The sequence below is a fragment of the Emericellopsis atlantica genome, assembly GCF_019669845.1.
Source record: "Emericellopsis atlantica unplaced genomic scaffold F5Z01scaffold_35, whole genome shotgun sequence".
Taxonomy (NCBI): Eukaryota; Fungi; Ascomycota; class Sordariomycetes; order Hypocreales; family Bionectriaceae; genus Emericellopsis; species Emericellopsis atlantica.
This window is the reverse complement of record NW_025764737.1, coordinates 151,441-171,282: the sequence shown is the minus strand read 5'-3', so window position 1 is coordinate 171,282 and position 19,842 is coordinate 151,441. Positions and strand designations below refer to the sequence as shown.

General features: G+C 56.6%; 8 protein-coding genes across 8 annotated transcripts; 4 read left to right on the top strand and 4 right to left on the bottom strand.

Moving 5' to 3' along the window:
* Window positions 1-865: 865 nt before the first annotated feature.
* Window positions 866-3,622, bottom strand: F5Z01DRAFT_360174 (stress response regulator). The gene is made up of 5 exons (XM_046259289.1): window positions 3,199-3,622; window positions 3,119-3,135; window positions 2,989-3,061; window positions 1,919-2,935; window positions 866-1,863 (listed from the first exon to the last, which is right to left on the bottom strand). Exons 1-5 carry the CDS (start codon window positions 3,253-3,255, stop codon window positions 1,240-1,242), a joined length of 1,788 nt encoding a protein of 595 aa, XP_046114500.1. The 5' UTR covers window positions 3,256-3,622; the 3' UTR covers window positions 866-1,239.
* Window positions 3,623-4,387: 765 nt separating this feature from the next.
* On the top strand, window positions 4,388-5,382 carry F5Z01DRAFT_360413 (uncharacterized protein). Its single transcript, XM_046259292.1, has 3 exons — window positions 4,388-4,720; window positions 4,819-5,180; window positions 5,241-5,382. Exons 1-2 carry the CDS (start codon window positions 4,575-4,577, stop codon window positions 5,132-5,134), a joined length of 462 nt encoding a protein of 153 aa, XP_046114499.1. The 5' UTR covers window positions 4,388-4,574; the 3' UTR covers window positions 5,135-5,180; window positions 5,241-5,382.
* Window positions 5,383-6,418: 1,036 nt separating this feature from the next.
* On the top strand, window positions 6,419-8,658 carry F5Z01DRAFT_683819 (nucleotide-diphospho-sugar transferase; the record flags this gene model as incomplete). Its single annotated transcript, XM_046265883.1, has 2 exons — window positions 6,419-6,580; window positions 6,634-8,658. 2 exons carry the CDS (start codon window positions 6,419-6,421, stop codon window positions 8,656-8,658), a joined length of 2,187 nt encoding a protein of 728 aa, XP_046114498.1.
* A 47-nt stretch (window positions 8,659-8,705) lies between these two features.
* On the bottom strand, window positions 8,706-10,794 carry F5Z01DRAFT_665898 (uncharacterized protein). Its single transcript, XM_046264195.1, has one exon. It carries the CDS (start codon window positions 10,668-10,670, stop codon window positions 8,919-8,921), a length of 1,752 nt encoding a protein of 583 aa, XP_046114497.1. The 5' UTR covers window positions 10,671-10,794; the 3' UTR covers window positions 8,706-8,918.
* Window positions 10,795-10,898: 104 nt separating this feature from the next.
* Window positions 10,899-11,237, top strand: F5Z01DRAFT_677699 (uncharacterized protein; the record flags this gene model as incomplete). Its single annotated transcript, XM_046265385.1, has 1 exon — window positions 10,899-11,237. The coding sequence occupies one exon, from the start codon at window positions 10,899-10,901 to the stop codon at window positions 11,235-11,237; it is 339 nt and encodes a 112-aa protein (XP_046114496.1).
* A 135-nt stretch (window positions 11,238-11,372) lies between these two features.
* F5Z01DRAFT_677698 (MFS multidrug transporter) lies at window positions 11,373-13,205 on the bottom strand (the record flags this gene model as incomplete). The annotated part of the gene is made up of 1 exon (XM_046265384.1): window positions 11,373-13,205. One exon carries the CDS (start codon window positions 13,203-13,205, stop codon window positions 11,373-11,375), a length of 1,833 nt encoding a protein of 610 aa, XP_046114495.1.
* A 2,436-nt stretch (window positions 13,206-15,641) lies between these two features.
* F5Z01DRAFT_665895 (peptidase S28) lies at window positions 15,642-17,954 on the top strand. The gene is made up of 2 exons (XM_046264194.1): window positions 15,642-15,703; window positions 15,761-17,954. The coding sequence occupies exon 2, from the start codon at window positions 15,999-16,001 to the stop codon at window positions 17,604-17,606; it is 1,608 nt and encodes a 535-aa protein (XP_046114494.1). The 5' UTR covers window positions 15,642-15,703; window positions 15,761-15,998; the 3' UTR covers window positions 17,607-17,954.
* Window positions 17,793-19,752, bottom strand: F5Z01DRAFT_693967 (ankyrin repeat-containing domain protein; the record flags this gene model as incomplete). The annotated part of the gene is made up of 2 exons (XM_046266234.1): window positions 17,793-17,816; window positions 17,917-19,752. 2 exons carry the CDS (start codon window positions 19,750-19,752, stop codon window positions 17,793-17,795), a joined length of 1,860 nt encoding a protein of 619 aa, XP_046114493.1.
* Between the last annotated feature and the right edge of the window lie 90 nt (window positions 19,753-19,842).

Sequence of the window (19,842 nt, the reverse complement as noted above, 5' to 3'; positions counted from 1 at the left end):
GATGAAAGTAAGATGTCTGGCGGGAACAGCCGAGCGAGAATCGCCAGGCTGTTGTTCGAGCTATTGCAGACCCTCTGTTCTGCCAAATGTTTGTTGATCTTGGGCTAATACTGAGCACCAACCAGGGCTGCAGGGCAGCAAACCTCACGTCTTCTGCGCGACTGACACCTGCGGCCTGGCCCAACGATAGCCTACGTATATGCCATAGAAGAACCCCGACGGCGTATTCAAATACGAACCATATTCACGGAGGTACACAGGGCACTTGCCGTGTGGACGCGGCACGTTGCAGAGCAAGCATACTCCGCGTTTCGCCAATATCGAGCTCTGTGTCACCACCCTACGTACAAGTGCTACACCACCAACATTCCGCCCACGAAGAGCCCAATCGTGCAGGAGGGGCGTGTGTGTGCTCAATCATGGAGAGAATCCTCATTCTACTTGTACGTACCAGACTCCTTCTCGTGAGGCTTGTGAGGCCACGAGCCTGAAACGCGCCGTCCCACACTCATCGACAGTTCTAGATCTCCCAGCGCTCTCGTTGACCACGTCCCATACGTACCACCACACGGTGGGCAATGCCTCTCCTCGCGGGCCTATTCCGTCCCCAGGGATCCAATCGTGCAACGTGACGGTAATTAAGGGCAGTTGGGGCCCTACACCACGTCATCGCTTGAGTTCGAGACCGCCCATGGAAAGGCTGCCAAGTCTGCCAAGGAGTCTCGATGAATTCTAGGTCCGGGGCTCGATGGGCTAATAAAGCTGGATGACCGCCCACATCCCTCACTTCAACTCCCTCCTGCTTTCTGCGTTCGTAACGTCAGTCCCGTCAGTCCAGAGGTCTCTCTCACGGTACATTAGTGGTATCTCTGCAAGACGCCTCCAAGGGGTCGATAGCCTCGAGCTTCACCATCACCAGAGACCGCCTCTAGAGGAAACAGTCCTGCGGCGATGACTACAGGCCATATTGTGGATTCATCCTTACTGCAAAATAGGTATACATCAGACATATATGCAGTCGTCAAATTTCCATCCGTCAGATTCCATCAACCCAGACCGTGCTCCAGCAGCTGTTCAAAATGCGGCAAAATACACGATAGATAATGAACAAACGCCTCGGGCTTCTCGACGACACATCGAAACCCCCATCATTCACTCATTGACACTGCCGACTTCGATCACCGAAACCGAGAAAACTCCAAACGCCTCGCCGTCCGAATGCAATGGCTCAGCCAACCACTAGAAGTTGCCCGCGTGGTTGAGCCGCTGGCGCTTTTCGGGTGGACTCTCGACATCAGACAAGCGGCCGGTGCTCGACTCGGCCGAATGCAGTTGCTGCTGGAATGGCCCACGTTGACCAGTGGCCATGGTATACGGGGCTCCCCCGTTCACAAATCCATAGCCGACATCGAGGCTAGAACCAATCGAGGGTTGGCCCATGTGGCCGGGGGACCAGCCCGGGCCACTGTGTGCTGGCGGCGTCTGGGCCTCATACTTGATGGCGGTTGGCGTGTTCAGGAATGGTGTTCCCATGTAATAACCGCCGCCGGAACCAATGTCGGCATCCAGTGGAGGGTTCTTCATAAGATGGCCAAGGTTGCTGCGGACGCATTTCCACATGCCGTCTCGCGTGAATGGCTTGGCCAGCACGCCATTCATGCCATGTTCAAAGTAACCGTTGACCTCCTCGGGACGAATGTTGGATGTCATGGCAATGACAGGGATCGCAGGGTGAGTTTGGCGGATGTACATGGTTGCTGACACGCCATCTAGATGGGGCATGATAATGTCCATAAAGATCATGTCGAAGCGGTCCCTGTCGGGGTGCGTTTGCACACGGTTGTAGGCGTCGGCGCCGTTCGGCTGTCTTTTGTTAGCAGCTGGACGTTCAAGTAGGCCGATTCAGGATAGCACTCACCGAATGCTCCACCTCGCAGCCCATTGTCTTGAGGAATTTGACACCAATCTTGGTGCAAGTTGGATCATCCTCTACGAGCAAGACGACGGGCTTCTTGGGCCCCCACTCAGTCGCACCTGGTCCCTTATCGCCTGTCGAGGTAGGCGCGGGGACCTGGATCTTGGGGGCCTCGGCGAGCGCGCCCGCGGCCAGGTCATTTGGAACCGCATACGGGATCTTGTGGATGTGGTCCGAATGGAACGGATCTATGCCGACCGTCTGGCCCACAGGGTACACGGGATACCTGTTGATGTCGTGCATCGGATCGCTCATCATGGGCATTGAGGTAGGCGTGACCATGGCGCCAGAATCCGAGGGTGAGCCATACACGTTTTGGAGACGCTCGAGTTCGCGGTCAGCAATCGCATTGGTGTTCATGCTCGAAAGGAGCTCTCGCGCCCTGCGCAGCTCGGGGACTGCGGGCTCATCACTCGCCTGGGTTTGTCCGTTTGTAGTCAACGGCTGGCTCATCATGGCGGTATTGTTACTGTTGCTCGCAGTGGCAGTGGCGCCGTTTGTGCTGTTGCCTTGTCCATCGTAGGGAGCCAAGTAATTGACAATCTCGTGCGAGGCCTGCTTCTGGGCATTGAGAATCTTCTGCAGAATCACAACCTCATTGACCAGGACCTTGTTGGTCTGCGCAACCTCAGCGTAGAGCTCTTGCAATTGCTGAACCTGCTGCTGCGTAGCGGCTAGTTGCTCCGACATGACGCTGATGTGGTGGTTTGTGGTGAAGTCGTCGGCGACCTGGGGTTTCCGTGCGGCAGGCGCCTTCCGTCGGATGTTGTCGAGATCATCCTTACTGTCGATCTTGAAAAATGGGTGCTTGAACTCAAGGACATTGCCCAGCCCTGAGTTCTCGTTGTCGCTGGACGGCTTGACCTTGTGAAAATCGTACTTGTTGAGTTGCCGGATGAAGCTGGACATGTTGCTGTGCTTGAAGTGCTTCGGCAGGATGGATCGAGTGAATTTCTCGCCCTATATGCACCAGGTCAGTCGGTGGAGGATATACGTCGCAAAGCGATACGCACCTCTACGACAACAAATGTGTCTCCATCCTTTCCCCAGCGCGCAACATCTTGATGCGACGGGTCTTCGAGCATACTGCGATGATGTCAGCGATCTGGCTCTCGGTTTGTCGTGTCGGCGGATTCGTATTACCGGTAGAGTTTGCGCACCTACAAGACAGCGCATTAGAAGCGAAATCAACAATTGAGTGCGGGCTGTTCAGAGAAACATACGAATTCGCTGGCATTGCTGCCGCCCGTTTGGGCTGCCGGAACGTCGTTTCCAGACATTGCTGGCGTCGGTGAGCAAGCTTTGAAGCAGGCGAACCTTGAGCAATTCGTAGACGCTGCGGGTTGCAAGAGCCGGTCGGAGAGTTGATCTTCCGAGGCGACTGCGATGAGGCGTCACAAGATTCGGTGGTACGGGCGTGCGCAGTCGATCACAGTCCTGTCCAGGGACGATCGCGAGATGCTCGCAGGTGGAGGTCGATGTTCGAGACTCGCCGGTATTAAGAATAGCGAAGGAGGCGTGGGCACCGGGGCTTTCCAAATTAAGTAGTAGATAAGATGATACAGATATACACGGGTTGCTGAGCACACGCGCGCGACTCTGGATATGGGTTGCGACTAAAGTCAATTCCAGGGCCTAGTGCTGGGTTGGTGGTGAACGGGCGAAGTTTGTTGGACGGATGGGCTGGATATGGTACAGGGAGGAGACCACCGGCGGCTCACTGTGCGGAAGGTGGAGATGTGAGAGGTGGTTCTTGGCTCTTGCTGCTGGTGTGCACACTGCTCCGTGATGATGGGAAGAAGCGGAAGGTGGGTCCAGTGTTTTTTGTTAATTTAGGTAAGGCAGGTGGGTAATTCAGGCTCCGACTTGTCAGTCGCTCCGAGGCTCGAGTTAGGTGAGTCGGTGGCTACTGTAGACGAGACACCGCTGAGGAATGCATCGAGGCTTTTGGGGGAAAGTTTGAGATATGTCGCCTGGTCGAGTGTACGTACGGAGTACTGTAGAGCTGCAATGCCATGTGCTGTGGGATGGCTTCAGCACCTGCTTCTCGCCGCTCTCGCCTGCAGGGACTCATCAGAAAAGCAATAGCAAAAGAATTTTTTCTTGCCGGTGACTGCTCATCCTTGGTACCGTATGATTCGCAAGATGATTCCAGACCCCAGAGTGACCATGTACATGAGCAGGTTTGCCAAAGTTTTCACCTCGCCGGTTTTGGCGTTGAATAGCCACGACGGCACCTGTAAGCCACGATTGAGATGCCCGAGAACCCACCCGTCCATCGATCTACTCAACCTCGTGCAGCGGCCAGCCGGCTGCGTACCCTTGTGGGGCGGGTAGCTCTGGATGGCATGCACAGTGTCGTATAATTAAAAAGTATTATAACGACCGAATGAGGGATTGAGCGCGTTGGCGAGTCGTCAGCGCTCTGGCCGTCGCCGACCGCCGTAGTGGGGGTCCAGTGACTCCAGTCGCTCGCTAATAAGAGCGTCTCTCAGAGCGACTGGACTGGAGGTGTCAATATCAGACGCCAGCTGAAGCTGACATGGACTGTTTGTCGTAACCCGGATCACACCGTACGCCAGTAGAGCTGACGTCCTCGATGTTCCATCGCCGCGAATTGCAATTGTGTATTTTGCGTTTGATCCCCCCCTCCAACGCCGTGGCTGCTGTTGGCGCGTCGGCTGCTGTCAGGGTCGACGCCCAGTCACGCCATTACCTGAGTAAGGTATCGGCCCCGAACACATGGTAAGCCGTGATAAAAAGACCCGTGCCCAAGTTGACAGGGTTCGGCGCGTTATGTGTTTGTTGGACGACGAATGCTTGTTGGCTAAACTTTTCACTAGTTGCGACGCAATTCGCCATCCTTTCTCACGAACATGCGTTGCAACAATCACATTTGGGGGATGCAGGCCTATGGATAAGGTTGCGCATCAATTTATCCGGCTGCGCGCGGCACAGCCACCATACCGATGGAGGATGCGAAAGACTTTTCTTTTCTTTGCTCTCTATGGGGAGTTCCAGCCCAGGAAGATCCAAGGAGCTGGGTTTGTGGCACAAGGTTTCGAGGCCAGCCGCCAAGTTGGTAGAGAGCCCCATGCGCCGTATTTTAAGCGTCGCGCCTACCACCCTCCCACCTCTATGTATCCGTACTACGTGTAATAGTAATCATCAAAGGCCTGTTCGTGTAAGACTTGCTTTACGGTACGTACCTTAGTATCTGGTTGTCTCAGCACCACGCGAATACTGATTTTCTGCTTATGGCAAGGGATAGTACGCGTTCCGAACATGTGCAAACTCGGTTGAGCTATCTTACAAATAAGCTTGCGCTTGGACCGGAGTGTACGCAGGGCGAAGCGTGGTGTCTTGGTGCTCGGAGAAGCCGCGATCGATAGTGTCACGCGGCTCACGCCATAAGCCGCAAGCGAAGGGAACAAGATGCGAAATTTACCGGAGCGCAACTCAGCTTGACCAACTATTCGTGACAAATCTTTCACGTTTCTTCACTGGGCGCATCCGAGGGTTCAGCTGGGTTCAATTTATTGGATTGGATAGATATGAGAGCAGTTCATCACTGAGGTCCTGTGTTGGTCACCAAATGATGGATTGCTCACAGGAATGCTCAGCTCCACGCCAGGAATGGATAATGGATTTGGGGTCACTCGGATCTAGCCGGGCAATCAGCCTAGTAGCCCAACAAATGCTGTGGAATTTGTGAGGCTTTCCGTTCAAGCGATACTCCAATGGTCTTGCGGGCAAAACTTTACCATGAGTATTTCTGCCCTGGCTTTGAGGCTCATTAACTCTCGTCCAGGGCACACAATCCGCGTTGCGGCATTGGCCTGGGACTGCAGCGATCGCCGGTCTATCAGCCAAGTGGTAGGTCATTATGGCGTAATGATGCGACTAGTTGTACCGATTCTTGTATAATGTGATCTTGGGATATTTCCCTGGTTCACTGTGAAGTTTTTGTGCAAGATTGATTTGAATGCCTGTACGAATACGTGAAAATGGAATGCCTCAATGGTGGCTTGATTGCATTGCAATGAGAATGGGGGAATAATTGTTGCAGCAGACGCTTCATTTCAGCACAGCTCAACAGAAACGATCAAAAGATCTCTGATAAGCTCCATATTCCTCACCTCCAAGCGGATCAGTACGATATGATAGATGATTAGGGCCAATACTATAGGATCGGCCTTTGCTTCATGCACCTACTTCTTGGAGCGATACAGGGTAGCCCAACAATCTGCCCCGCGCCTGCCCCGCGATGCATTGTGTCCCTCACCGAACCCACACCGAGCAGCGACTTTTTGCTGTTGAGTCACAAGCTCACAACACCACACGAGGACAATTCTTAACCTCACGTCCACCCAATTGAGCAGCACGACTCCAAGAGCACTCCGACACGCAGAGAGGCAGCTTCAGGCCCCCGCACAGTACACCATGTCGTCCAAGGGCAAGAGCGGTGCCAGCTCTGCCAAGGGCAGGAAACCACGAGCCGGTGGTGGCGGCGGCGAGAGCAAAAGCGAAGACGTCCTCCAAGCTGTCGTACTCGCAGACTCATTCCAAGACCGATATCGACCCTTTAGCATCGAGAAACCAAGAGTGCGCTTCGCCTCGATCCGTCTACTCCAAAGGTTTATGGCTAATGCATGCAGTGTCTCCTTCCACTAGCGAACACTCCCTTGATCGAGTATACATTCGAGTTCCTGGCCATGAACGGCGTGAGCGAGGTCTATATCTACTGTGGCGCGCATACAGAGCAGGTCGAAGACTACGTCAGCCGTTCGCGCTGGTCGACAGCGTCCCGATCGTGTCCCTTTTCGGTGGTGCAATTTGTGCGCGTGTCGGATGCGCGCTCAATCGGTGACGTCCTGCGCGACATGGACAAGCGGTCGCTCGTCGATGGAGACTTCCTCCTCGTCCACGGCGATGTGGTGTCCAACTTGGTTCTCGACAAGGTTCTGGCTGCGCACAGGAAACGACGAGAGGAGAGCGCGGCGAACATCATGACCATGGTCCTGCGGAGTGGTGGGCCCGGCAGCCACGGGACAAAAACGAATGCGATCACACCGGTATTCACAATCGACTCACGAAACAAGAGGTGTCTGCATTACGAAGAGATCACACCCCTCCAGAGCGACCACTACCTGACCCTCGACCCTGCCATTACGGACGAGCTGTCCACGGACTTTGAGGTCAGGGCCGACTTGATCGATGCGCAAGTAGATATCTGCACACCCGACGTCCTCGCTCTATGGTCGGAGAGCTTCGACTACGACTTACCAAGACGTAACTTCTTGCATGGCGTGCTCAAAGACTGGGAACTCAACGGGAAGATGATCTACGCGGAGGTTCTGGAGGAGGGCTATGCTGCCCGAGCAAGCAACCTCCAAATGTACGACTCCGTGTCGAGTGACGTGATTGATGGGTGGACGGCACCATTTGTGCCACATAAGAACACCTCTTCTCATGGCTCATACACGCTTTACGATGGCGCGCTGAGCATGGAGGACGGTGCGTTCTCGGCGCCGGACGCCGTGGTGACTCGCTCCATCGTGGCTAGGGGTACGACGATTGGCAAAGGCTGCCGGATCAACAATTGCATCATCGGCAAAGACTGCCAGATTGGAGATAACGTAGTGCTGGAGGACTGCTATCTCTGGAACGACGTGACGATCGGGGCCAACTCGGTGGTCAAGCAGTCCATTCTGGCCGATACGTCCATGGTGGGCAAGAACTGCTCGGTCACCGAGGGCTGCCTCTTCTCGTTTGGCGTTCAGATCTCCGACGACATCACACTCTCCAAGGGCACGGTACTCTCGACCATCAATGCGTCCAGCGAGCCCGTGGCAAAGGACACGCAACTCCTTGGCCCCAACGCCAACGCCGCGCGTTTCGTCGACGTGTGTTACGAGACCGAAGACGAAGACTACGATGACGAGGATCCGTCACGTCTCCAAAAGTCTCTTCTATACAACATTGCCGATCTAAATCTCTCACAATCCTCCATCTCCACGCTCTCGTCAGAGATCGACGACGATTCGGACTCGGACGCAGGAGGCTTCGCTGCCGACGCTGCCTCCTCGCGCTCGAGACTGTCCTCTTTCGCCTCCGACGACTCGAACCGCGGAGGTGCTTTCCACAGCGACGCGGTGCATGGTATTCTCGACGCTCTGCGAGGCGGAAGCGGAGACTTTGACGCGGCCAAACTGGAGTTCATGGGCCTGCGTCTCGCCAACGACGCGTCGGACTTGATGATGCGCAAGGCCGTTGCCACTGCCTTTGCGCGCCGCGCTGCCGAACTGCTCACGCCGGAGTACGGCTCGCTCGAGCCGTCCAAGGCCGCCGAGAAAGCCCTCAAGACCCGCAAGGGCGCGACCAAGTTCATCGAGGAGGTTGGCATCGGTGGTGAAGAGGCAGAGCAGGTGGAATACATACTCTTCACGCAGCGCACGCTCTTCCATGTTAAGGACCCTAGGGCGGGCACCATCTTGGCGGCGCTGCTGCAGCAGCTGTATGCAGAGGACGTCCTCGAGGAGGAAGGTATCCTCGGCTGGTGGGCGGACGAGCGGGCAGAGGAGAGCGAAGGACTGAAAGGGTTGAAGGAGAAGTGTCGCGTGTTGGTGGAGTGGCTGGAGAATGCAGATGAGGAAGAGAGCAGCGAGGAGGAGGAAGATTAAGAAGGGACAACAAAAAAACATAGAATAATAAGATAAAACAAACCATCTACCGATTTAGAGGGAATATCAAAATCTACTTCCGGTATATGCTGTTAACGCCGCCTTGCCCCCCTTTTTTTACCGTGACGCCTTGGGGTATAAGCCTACACCGGCACCGATCTATGCCAAAAGCACTACTATAGCCAGGTCCTGTTCCAAAAAAGAGTTCCGCGCCAGTCAAAGAGAGAGCCCTCGGGTTCCTAACGACAAAGGACAAGCCATCAGTAATAGCTTCCCACATCTTGGCCCCCGGCTTGTCCACCACCGCCGCCTCGCCCATGGCCATGCCCACGACCACGACCGCCCCCGTTGCCTCCTCCGCCTCTCCTCTGCGCATAACCATCATTCCCGTGGCGGCCTACATCATCCAGCGATCGGTAGTTGAACCCCCCACCCGCGCCGCGTCCTCGTCCCCGGCCACCACGCTGGTTGCCGCCCTTATTGGCGCCGCCACCGCGGTTCTGATGTCCCCGGCCACCCGCTTTGCCACCACCTCCGCGACCAGATGTGTGATGGCCCCTCGCATTGTGACCAGGACCCTGTCGTGGCCACTCACCAGGGCTGGACTCTTCCTCCCGCTGTTTGCGCTTCGAACCGCGGTGTCCGTGATCAGCCCCGCCCTCCGCCTCGATACGTAGCGATACCTTCTCGCCCACGGTGGTCTCGAAGACGATGGCGTCCTCGACGGACACGGGCGTCCAGCGGTCAATCTTACTTGCCTCGGCGGGCTTGGCGCCCTTTTTGAGCGCGAGCACGACCATGGGCACGTGGTGGTCGGTGTGGTAGGACGCGTCGTGCGGCACGGGCTGCAGCGAGGCGGCCCAGATCCTGTCGTGGTAGGTACCGAAGCCGGTGAGCTGCCATTTCATCTTGGCGCCCATGCCACCCGCCTTTTGGACGAGATGGGCGGGTGTGTTGGGCCGTGGGCAGATGAGGATATTGTTGCCGTGGAAGAGCATAGTGCCGTCGCCCCGGCTGGCGGGGATGTTGGCCAGGCGGAGGAGGCGATCTGAGTCCTCCTGGGCAATGATGTAGCTCGTGAAGAAGACGGTCTTTTTGATGACGTAGCGCTTGCGGCCCGGGTCGCGCTGCGCGATGGCGTTGTGCGCGTTGATCATGTGCTGGACCTCGGCGATCTCGACGACGGGGTCGAGCGAGCGATTCGTGTCGGCGACCTGGATGACCTCGGCGGCAATGGGTCCGCGGGTGGGCGTCTCGGCCTGGCGACGGTTGTACTCGGCGAGAAAGTCGCGAAAGCCCTTTGTGTGTTTGGGTCGATCCTCGTAGATGCGAATGTCGAGGGCCTGGCTGTAGGTCTCCATGAGGGCGTTGAGGAAGAGCTGTTTGAAGTGCATGGTCGAGACGAAGCGGAGGCTATCCGGGCTGACGACGGGTTTGAGGCCAATCATGTCAAACTCCAACCCTTTCGCCTTGACGAAGCGCTTGACCAGCTCGGCAAAGCCGCTCTCGGCGCGGCCGGTGAGGAGCACCGTGAGGGCGTCGGGCTGCTTCATGCTCAGCCGGACGAGGTCGACGATTTTGTCGTTCCACCACCCTTCCCATGCGCGGGGCTCCTCCTTCTCAATGCCTTCGCCGGTGGCGGTGAGGATGCGGGCGTCATGCCACCAGCCGCCGTTGGCGAGTGTGTCTTGGCTGGTGAGGATGCCAATCGTGGGACCCTGCCAGAGGGACGGGTTGGGGAGGGGGGTCTTGAAGAGGGTGTTGTCGAAGTCGTAGACGTGGAGGGACTTGATCTGGGAGACGGGCGGGAGGGTCTGTGACGGCGGTAAGACTGACCAGCGCGAGAGTCCTGTGCGTGTGAATGGAGCTGGCTCTTGTTGTTGCTGATTCGTAGAGGCGGCGTTGGCGTGGGAGGACGTCGGCCCGTTGAGCACGGCGTATGCGGACGCCATTGTGGTGGTGGACGCTGGAAAAGACCGAAGGATGGGTCGTCGAGATGTTCTGGGGATCATGTAGGAGCGACTGACATGGTGAGACGAGCGAGAGTGGCCAGTGGTGCCTGGTGGTCAGGCTGAATGGAAGGTGAGGCGACGAGATGGATGGACATTGATCGCGCGTCAAAGGAAAAGTTGGGGATCCACTTCCCGACGTCAGTAGTGATTTGCCTACCCGGGACCTGCCATCCCACAACCCCGAGCTTTCGCCAGCTCACCTCACATCTGACCAACAAACACAACGTCATGTCCACCGCAGCAGTCCGCTTCATCAGCTCGAAAAGCTCTGCGCTCGGAAGTATCAGTCTTCAGCTCTTCGTCAAGCCCAACGCCAGCGCCGCGCGCGAGGGTATCGTCAGCATCACGCCATCTGCTATCCATCTTGCCATTGCGGCTCAGCCCAAGGACGGCGAAGCCAACAAGGCTGTCATCCAACTGCTCAGCGATGTGCTCGGGGTACCCAAGGCACGTCTCCATCTCCGCCGCGGACTCAAGTCCAAGGAGAAGACGGTGATTCTGGACAATTCGACAGAGGACAGCGTCACGAGCATAATGGACATACTACGCAACGCGTCTGCTTCATGATAATGACTTTATTATTATTAAAGTTAATCTTTACAGGCAAGAAATGATCTAACAATCGTTGCGCCGACAGCCGAATTCAATGGTATCCAAACCCCCAAACGCCATGCTATGCATATGCGTGCGCGCACGCGAAGCTCAGTCCTCCTTGCTGCCAACAGCAGCCACCGCCTCACTCTCTCCAACAGTCTTCTCAGACAAATCCTCCTGTTGCTGCCGCTGCTGTTGCGCCCTATTCTCCAGCTTGATCGCCCAGCGCGCCCTCTTGGCGTCGATGCGCTCCTGCTCCTCGCGCAACTGCTTGATCACCTTGCTCTTGGCGCGGATCTTGTGTCCATACCGCCAGAAGACAAAGGGGATGGGAATCATAATCACCTCGAGCAGGCCGAGCAGCGTGCCCGCCCACTGCGGCGTGAGCGCCTCGTACATCTTGGGCCCCGCGAGCGGCAGCGTGCCGCCAAAGACGGAGCGGACGACGGCGTTGCCGGCCAGGGCGCTGGCGGAGAAGATACCGTAGGCGCCGGCGATGTAGTTGGCACCGTAGATGAAGCAGAGGGTGTTGCCAATGGCGAAGGGGATCCCCATGGCGATGGGAATGGCCCAGTGGATGGTGATGGGCAGGCAGGTCCAGGAGAAGGCGAGCTGGCCGACGGCGGTGAGGATGGCTGCAATGGCCATGACGAGGGCGGTGGCCTCGGGGGCGACCTTGCCGGTGCGCGGGTCGCGCGGCTGCCAGGGGGCGTTGATGAGGCGGCGCATGAGAGGCTCGCTGAAGATACCGAGGAGGGTGCCGATGCCGATGCCGACAAAGGCGAGGCCGGCGATGCCCGGGGACCAGCCGCGGTGCTGCCGGAAGACGATGGGGTAGGCGACGAAGCAGAGGTAGAGGATGCCGTAGACGAGCGAGATCCAGAGGTTCATGAACCAGAGGATGGGCTCGGTGGCGGCGAGCATGAAAGGTCGCGACAGGTTGGTCTTCATGAGATGCCATGTCGACACGCGCTGGTCAAACTGGCACCAGTACCGGTCGTCGCCCGTCTCCTTGCGGATGCGCGCGGTCTTGCGCTTGAGGACGGTGGGCGCGTAGGTCTCCTTGCAGGTGGCCATCATGGCGATGCCGGCGCCGCCCCCGGCGAGGATGATCCAGTTGCTCCAGCGCCAGCCCAGGCTCTGGAAGACGAATCCGCCAATGATGCCGCCGGTGCTGGGCGCGTTCATGGGGGCGATGGACCAGATGGAGAGGGTGAAGGCGAGGTAGTCCGGGTGGGCGAGGTCGACGACGGTGCCGGGCGAGTTGGCGATCATGACGGCGCCAAAGAAGGCGCAGAAGAAGCGGGAGGCGAGGATGGTGGCAAAGTTCTGCGCGACGCCCGAGGGCACAACGAGGACGGCCCAGGCGACGAGGCAGATGAGGTAGACGATGCGGCGACCGAACAGCTCGCTCATGGGCGCGAGGACGACGCTGCCACAGGCGAGGCCGAGCAGATAGGTCGTCATGCCGAGGGTGGTGACGGTCGTCGAGGTGCCAAACTCGGCCATGAGGCCGGGCGCGGAGGAGGTGTAGCTCGTCGAGTAGAGCACGACGACCCAGCCGGTGTAGGCGAGGCAGAAGAGTACCCAGACCCGGTACCACAGGGGCCAGAGGCGCGGGTTCTCGGGGTCATCGTCCTCGAAGATGACCTCGAAATCGGGTGGTCGGCTGGCGATGCTGGTCGCTGCGCTGGCGGCGGTGCGGGTGTGGGTGATGCCCTGGCCATCGTGGTCGGCGTGCAGCAGCGTCGGGTCCGGGGTGAGGGCTTGCTCGAGGTTCTCGAGGTAGTCCGTTCCGTCAATGCGACGCTGGGAGCGGACCGAGCGGTACGACTGGTTGGTGCGGATGGGCTGCAGACGCGGGCTCGAGGGATCGGAGGAGGAGGAGACGGTGAGGGCGGTCTCGGCGCTGCGCGAGTCTGCCTTTTCGAGGTCGACCATGATGTCTATGGGAAGAAGTACAGTCTGTCTGGAGAGATGGTGATGGTTCTAATGGCACGCCTTTACCAAGATGTGAGACATGTCACGTCTGAGACGAGAGAACAACAGCCGTTTACTGAAGAAAGACAGACAGAGGCACGGCTCAAGAACACAAGTTCGACGAAAGTCACGTCACCATGGGAGGGACCCGGTGCATTTAAAAGGCGTCCAAGACGAGAAAGAAGTTTTACAAGGGCGCAAAAGATCCGATCCGGCGTCGACACTCGAGCGTTCCCATTTATTAGCTGTGGTTTCCCCACCGGTCCGGCGGCTTCAACCCCGGAGACTCCAGTGAAATGGCGCTATAAGAGGCGATCAATTGACAAATTTCGACCAGCGCGAACCCACAAGGTGCCTGGTCAGGTTAGTCAAGACTCAAGCGGCGGGCAGTCGGGTCTCGGGAATGAAACGAGCAGGTCATGAGCAGATGCGTGTCTCCTTGTCCTGCACTTGTGCTGCACTCGGACCTTTTGATGATGAGTCGATGTTTCTCAGACCGTGCCGCAGCTGACATTTGGGATTTGAGTAACCATCCAGAAGTGTTCGTCATGTAACACTTGTCCAGGTCACGATGCTGTGCGCCAGAGCACAGCGTTCGCACCAGTGCGGCAGGACCCATTTTAATATCCATAAACAGCCGCGGTCACGGACTGGAGCTAGTCTCCACTCATCACTAAATTCTTCCTCATTCAACCAATGATCAGCCAGTCTTCCCAGGCTGTGCGCGCGGGTTTCGGCGCCGCTAGGAAATGGGCCAGTTTCGAGAATCCACAGCTGCTGCCCAACTGCTCAAGGCCAGTCCTTGGAAATTTCTTCCCAGCCGTGTCACAAATACACAAAGTACCACTTCGATGCCGCCTCGAGGCGCGAGGATCAATTGATCGCGCGACCAGTAATATCAGAGCTTCTCAGTAGCTTGTCCCGAGGTGATGTCACTTATGCAGCTTGCCCTCGCAGCTGTACCGAGGTCGGAGGTGGATCCCCTTCTTTCAGGCAGAGCAAAAGCGGGGTGCGTCAGGAGCATCCCCGTCTCCGGCATCGGATCGGAGGACTACGCGGCACGGAGGCCGAAGTGGAGTAGAATCGGCCCCATCCGGCCCCAAGACCGCAGGATCACTTAAGTTGGCACTCCGCATTGGTCTTCTTCTTCGTGATCTTGCCTTTAGAGTTGCCGCCGTAGCCGATCCTGTGAAGGGCGTGCAGTGGGGGATATGTGGTGACGATTTGTCGCCGACTTGGTAGTGATGGACTCATTCTGGCCATGACGGTACCGTCGGACCGTCGGTCGAATCGCTTGGTGCGGCGGATGAGCCTTCGTGATGGTGCCGGCAAAGGCAGAGATCGTATGACATCGTTGATGGTGACTAGAAGAGTAGCCAGGAGTGTTCTGGTAGAGGAAGAGTGTTTGATCTACTAAGGCTATGTTAGTCTATACTAAAACAAGTATTGAAGAATGAAGAAAGATGTATCTCTGAATAACGTACCACCTGTGCCAGTCTTTCAGCTGCCCTGTCTACCGCCTTGTCTTCCTATCCTCCATCGAGATATCGAAAGCCTCGCTGACCGCCATGACCGTGGAAGTCAGAATCAACGCTCAACCTCCGGAGTGATCAAATAAGTACAGTTCACTTTCGTTCACCAAGCCTGGTGGGCGGTATCCGGCGGCAATTTGCGGTCCTTAGTGAGATCCTCCACCAAAGAACTGCCGTGATCGACGTCTGCGACGTATTTGTCGTGAACGCTGTACAGCTTGTCCTGGAATCCGTCCATCACATCTGTCGTATGGAGCGTGTCAACACGACCCTCCACTGAAGTTTGCAGCAGCTCGACGATCATCTGCAAGCCTCTAAGGATTCCCCCAAGTAAGAAAGCTATATTGTCAAGAACGTTATACAATTCATTTCATCCAAGAGAAGTCCACGACGGGACTGGAATCTGGATCCCCGTTTAGCCTCTGCCACGCCGCCCATGGCCCGACCCTAGTGTCTGTCACCCCTTGCTAGTGAGCAGCCACCCGGGAGATAAAGACTGCCTGATCTTTGGTATTGCTCCTGCCATGATATTTATAACACGGTAATGCGCGAGACTCGGTATTAATTTCATCCCAGTTGCAGCAACAAGTCTTCAATTCTAATGAACATGAGGTCACACAGCAATAAAACTGTTAACACCAAAACAGTTGAATAAAGACGCTTGGTTTTCCCAAAATAGTGAATTAGGAATACGTATAGAATTGAGAAGCCTTCCAATGCATTGCAAAACGCCACACAATTTCTACAGTGGCTATATAAAGAAATGAGAGAAAAAGCAGCTATCTTGTACAGGGTAGTCGTGGAAAGATGGCAGTCTGCTGCCAGTGCGACGCTGGTCCTCCGTCCAAGTCCACATCCTCCAAGAGATCACTCGTGCAAAACACCATGAACCCTTCAGGGTACTTTTGACGTCCTACACCAACCTAGGTAAGTAAACATTGTGATGATCCGGCTGCACGTCCTGATACTTGCCTAAACCGGAAGGTTGATAACGGCGACTTGGGCGCGTCGAACCAATGACATGAATCACACGACCGGCCAGCGTCGACGTTACATGGGACTCAACAAGCTCGTGCGGAGTATTGGTATCTTTGTTTGCCTCTAGGTCACATATATAACGAGCCTCACCGAGAGCTCTGCGCAAGGCGAGCGCGATTGCTCTGCAAATACTCAACTTCCAGACATCGCAAGTCCAGTCGCATCACCAGACTCCAGAGGCAACATGCGTGCCACCGTAGCGGCAGCCGTCTCTCTGGTGCTCCCAGCAGTGTGCGCACTGCAGGGACTGCCCATTCCCTTTGGCAAACTGGCCCAGCAATCCTCCTCTACTGCACGCTTGCTGTCGAGGGCGGCAGCGGATGCCACGTACCCCGAGTACAACCTCTCCGTGCCCATTGACCATTTCCACAACGAGTCGATGTACGAGCCACACTCAGACGACACATTCAACCTCCGCTACTGGTTCGATGCGCAGTACTACAAGCCAGGTGGACCCGTCTTTGTCCTCGGCGCAGGCGAGACGAGCGGCGAGGGCCGCCTCCCCTTTCTGCAAAAGGGCATAGTGCACCAGGTGGCCAAGGCCACAAACGGTATCGGTGTCATCCTCGAGCACCGCTACTACGGCAGCAGTGTCCCCACGCCCGACTTTGAGACGGAGAATCTTCGCTTCCTGACGACGGAGCAGGCGCTGGCCGACACGGCCTATTTTGCCAAGAACGTGCAGTTCGAGGGTCTGGAAGACGTGGATTTCAGCCCAGACAAAGTCCCTTGGATCGCCTACGGCGGTTCCTACGCAGGTGCCTTTGTGGCATTCCTGCGCATCGTCTATCCGGACGTCTTCTTCGCGGCCATCTCCTCGTCCGGTGTGCCGGCGGCCATCTGGGACTACTGGGAGTACTATGAGGCCGCGAGACTCTTTGGTCCCGGCGAATGTGGCGAGACGCAGGGCAAGTTGATCAACGTGGTCGACAACATCTTGATGAACAAGGAGAATGCCGAGTACGTGGACACTCTCAAGCAGCTCTTTGGCATGGGACACATCAGCAACGATGCTGATTTCGCCGCGTCGGTCGCGGGAGACATCTCCGCCCTGCAGAGCTACAACTGGGACCCTGCCATCAGCACCGATGCTTTCTTCCGCTACTGCGAGACCATCTCGTCCGACGAGAACATGTACCCCGACCTAGAGGAGAAGCGCGCCACTGTCGAGGAACTCCTGACGGCGGCAGGCTACGAGGAGCAGCTGGACCCTCTTGTCGACCGCATGCTCAACTTTGTAGGGTACCAGCGTCCGAACACTGCTGCCGCCGCCGCCCAGTCCAAGGACGACTACGAGACTACGTCCGACTCCTTATTCTATGCCCAGGCAGATCTCTCGCAGACGTGGCGTCTCTGGCCGTACCAGGTGTGCACCGAGTGGGGATTCCTCCAGACGGGATCGGGCGTCCCTGACGATATCCTCCCCATGGTCTCGCGCCTCGTCGACCTGGAGTACTCGACCGAGATCTGCCGCTCGGCCTTCAACATATCGGAGCCGGCCGACACGGACCGCATCAACAAGTTTGGAGGCTTCGACGCTTCGTATCCACGCCTCGCGTGGTTGGATGGCGAGTGGGATCCGTGGCGCGCAGCGGGTGTGCATGCACTGTCCCAGGACAAGCGCGAGTCGACGCCGAGTGAGCCCTTGATCTTGATTGACGATGCGGTGCACCACTGGGACGAGAATGGTGTGTTCTGCAACGAGACACGTCCTGGCGTGCCGCCTCGGGCTGTCAAGGACGCGCAGAGGGCCATCCGCTCGTTTGTCAAGGCGTGGTTGGAGGAGTGGTAGGATGGAGCCCAGACGTGAAATTTAGCAGTATCCTGGAGAAATAGGGAAGCGTGACAGCATCCACTGTCCATAGCCATCATCAAGTGTCTTGACTTGCCGGACCTCTGTGCAAAGGTCGGCTTGGTATGACCCTTTCATCCAGGCTGGACCCTTGGTCGGCTGTGCGTGGCCTGAGTACCCGCCTGATCAATTCGAACCTGGGAAATATGGCTGCTTCATCCATTGGCGTCCGCCCCTTTTTGTTTTCGTGCGTGATAGATGCGTTCTTTTCGACCAGTACCGCGACCGTACTCAGTGCCTGGCCACATACCGCTAACATGAGCGGTGTATCGCCGTCGCAGTTCTTCCACTCGATATTGGCTCCATGCTTGAGCAACAGCAACACAATCTGGGGATATCCATACCGTGCAGCTTGCGAAAGGGGGGACATCCCCTCTTCATTGGTCGACTCAATGTTCGCCCCCTTTTCGAGCAATAGACGTACTACACACTCGTTCCCAGTCCTCGAAGCCAACGAGAGCGGTGAACAACCCCTGCGGTCCTTGGCCTCAATATCAGACCCTGCGTCAAGTAAGTAAACCACTGATAGCTCTGGTCCGGAAAGGGCAGCTCCAAAGAGTGCCGTTTGTTCTCCATTGTTCCTGGCCTTTGGATCAGCCCCTCGGTCAAGGAGTAGACGCAATGCAGACGCGTTCCTTTGTTGCGCAGCCCAGAAAAGCGGCCTCTGGCCACGATCGCCCGTAGACTCAATATCGACCCCTGAGTCCAGCAACAAACGAATTCCAACTTCATTGCCACCTCTTGCCGCCCAGGACAGCGGCGTATGGCCGTGGTTGTCCCTTGACTCGGTCTTGGCCCCCAGCTTCAGCAAGAAACGGATTCCGGCTTCATCGCCATATTCTGCCGCCCAGGAAAGCGGTGTCCGACCGTAATCGTCCCTGGATTCAACACTGGCTTTGCGATCGAGTAAGTAGCGCACCCAAGGCTCATCGAAAGGCCCCTGGAAGGCATGGGATAGAAACGTCCGGCCCTCATCGTCTCTCGAATCAACAGATAAACCGCGCTCAATAAGAAGTTTTGCCAGAGGGATTTGGTGCCGATTCTTCGAGACATGGTGTAAATGGTTACCATCCTCATTCGGGCAGACGTTCGAGTCGATGCGCACGCCATGCTCAAGCAGCAGCCGCGCAGCTGCAAGGCAATTATTTTGTAAAGCGGATAGCAGCGTGCTTTTGCTGTAATTGTCTTCATAGTCGGTAACCGCACCCGTGGCAATCAACCAGCGAGCCATCTCGTCATAGCCTTTTTCAACTGCAGGCTGCAGATATCTTTCATGGACGACAATTCCCTTCGCATGGAGCCACTGGAGTGTTGTCAAATCGCCGTTCTCGCATGCCACGTACATAGGATCGGCCGTTTCGGGATGGTGTCTCTGCCAGTGTCCATTGACCCATAAGGTATCTCTTCCAGATTCTATTAGCATCGACATAATTTCTTTGTCGCCACTGGCTGCGGCAGCCGTAATCGGGAACTCCCCCTCCCACCCCGGGACAGCGATGCTCGGGTGATCTTTGAGTCTGGCACGGACGAGCGCAGCATACCCCGATGCTGCAAGGATGTATAGGAGATCTGTATCGGCGGGACATGTCAAGTAGGAGACATAAAACTGGAGAGGAAACTTATCCATAAACGGTCCCTGGGGTACCAGGTCGGCCGCGGCGTTGGCGTGGTATAAAACATTGTATACAACGTACATGAGGAAGGGAAACATCCACGACGTGTCGAGTGCATACTCATCGAGATCTTCCCCCTCCAGAGACTTCCTGGTAGGCCGCTCAAAGCTAGAACTAACCTCCTGATGGACAAGATATGCTAGACAGCACGATTTAAGTCTGTCATGGCTTCGAGCTTCCAAGTCTGCCCCGAGCTCGGGCCATATGGAGCGAAGACCATCGTTCCGGACCAGAAAATCTCGCACCGACTCGTGGATAAACTGCACGGTGGGGTTCTTTTCGTCCTTGGTGATCTCTGCGAGCCCCTTGGTGTAGCTGGTAACGCATCCATTGATACGTTTCGCGGCGCCCGGGGCGTTCACGTTCGGCATCTCTGGGTCCCCCCTATTTTCCAACAGCAGTCCAGCCCACATGGCGTGGTAGAATTCCTCGGGCCGCAATGGTCTCTGTGTATAAAGAAGCCACATGATAGATAGACGCAGTTCTTCCATATTCTCTTGGTC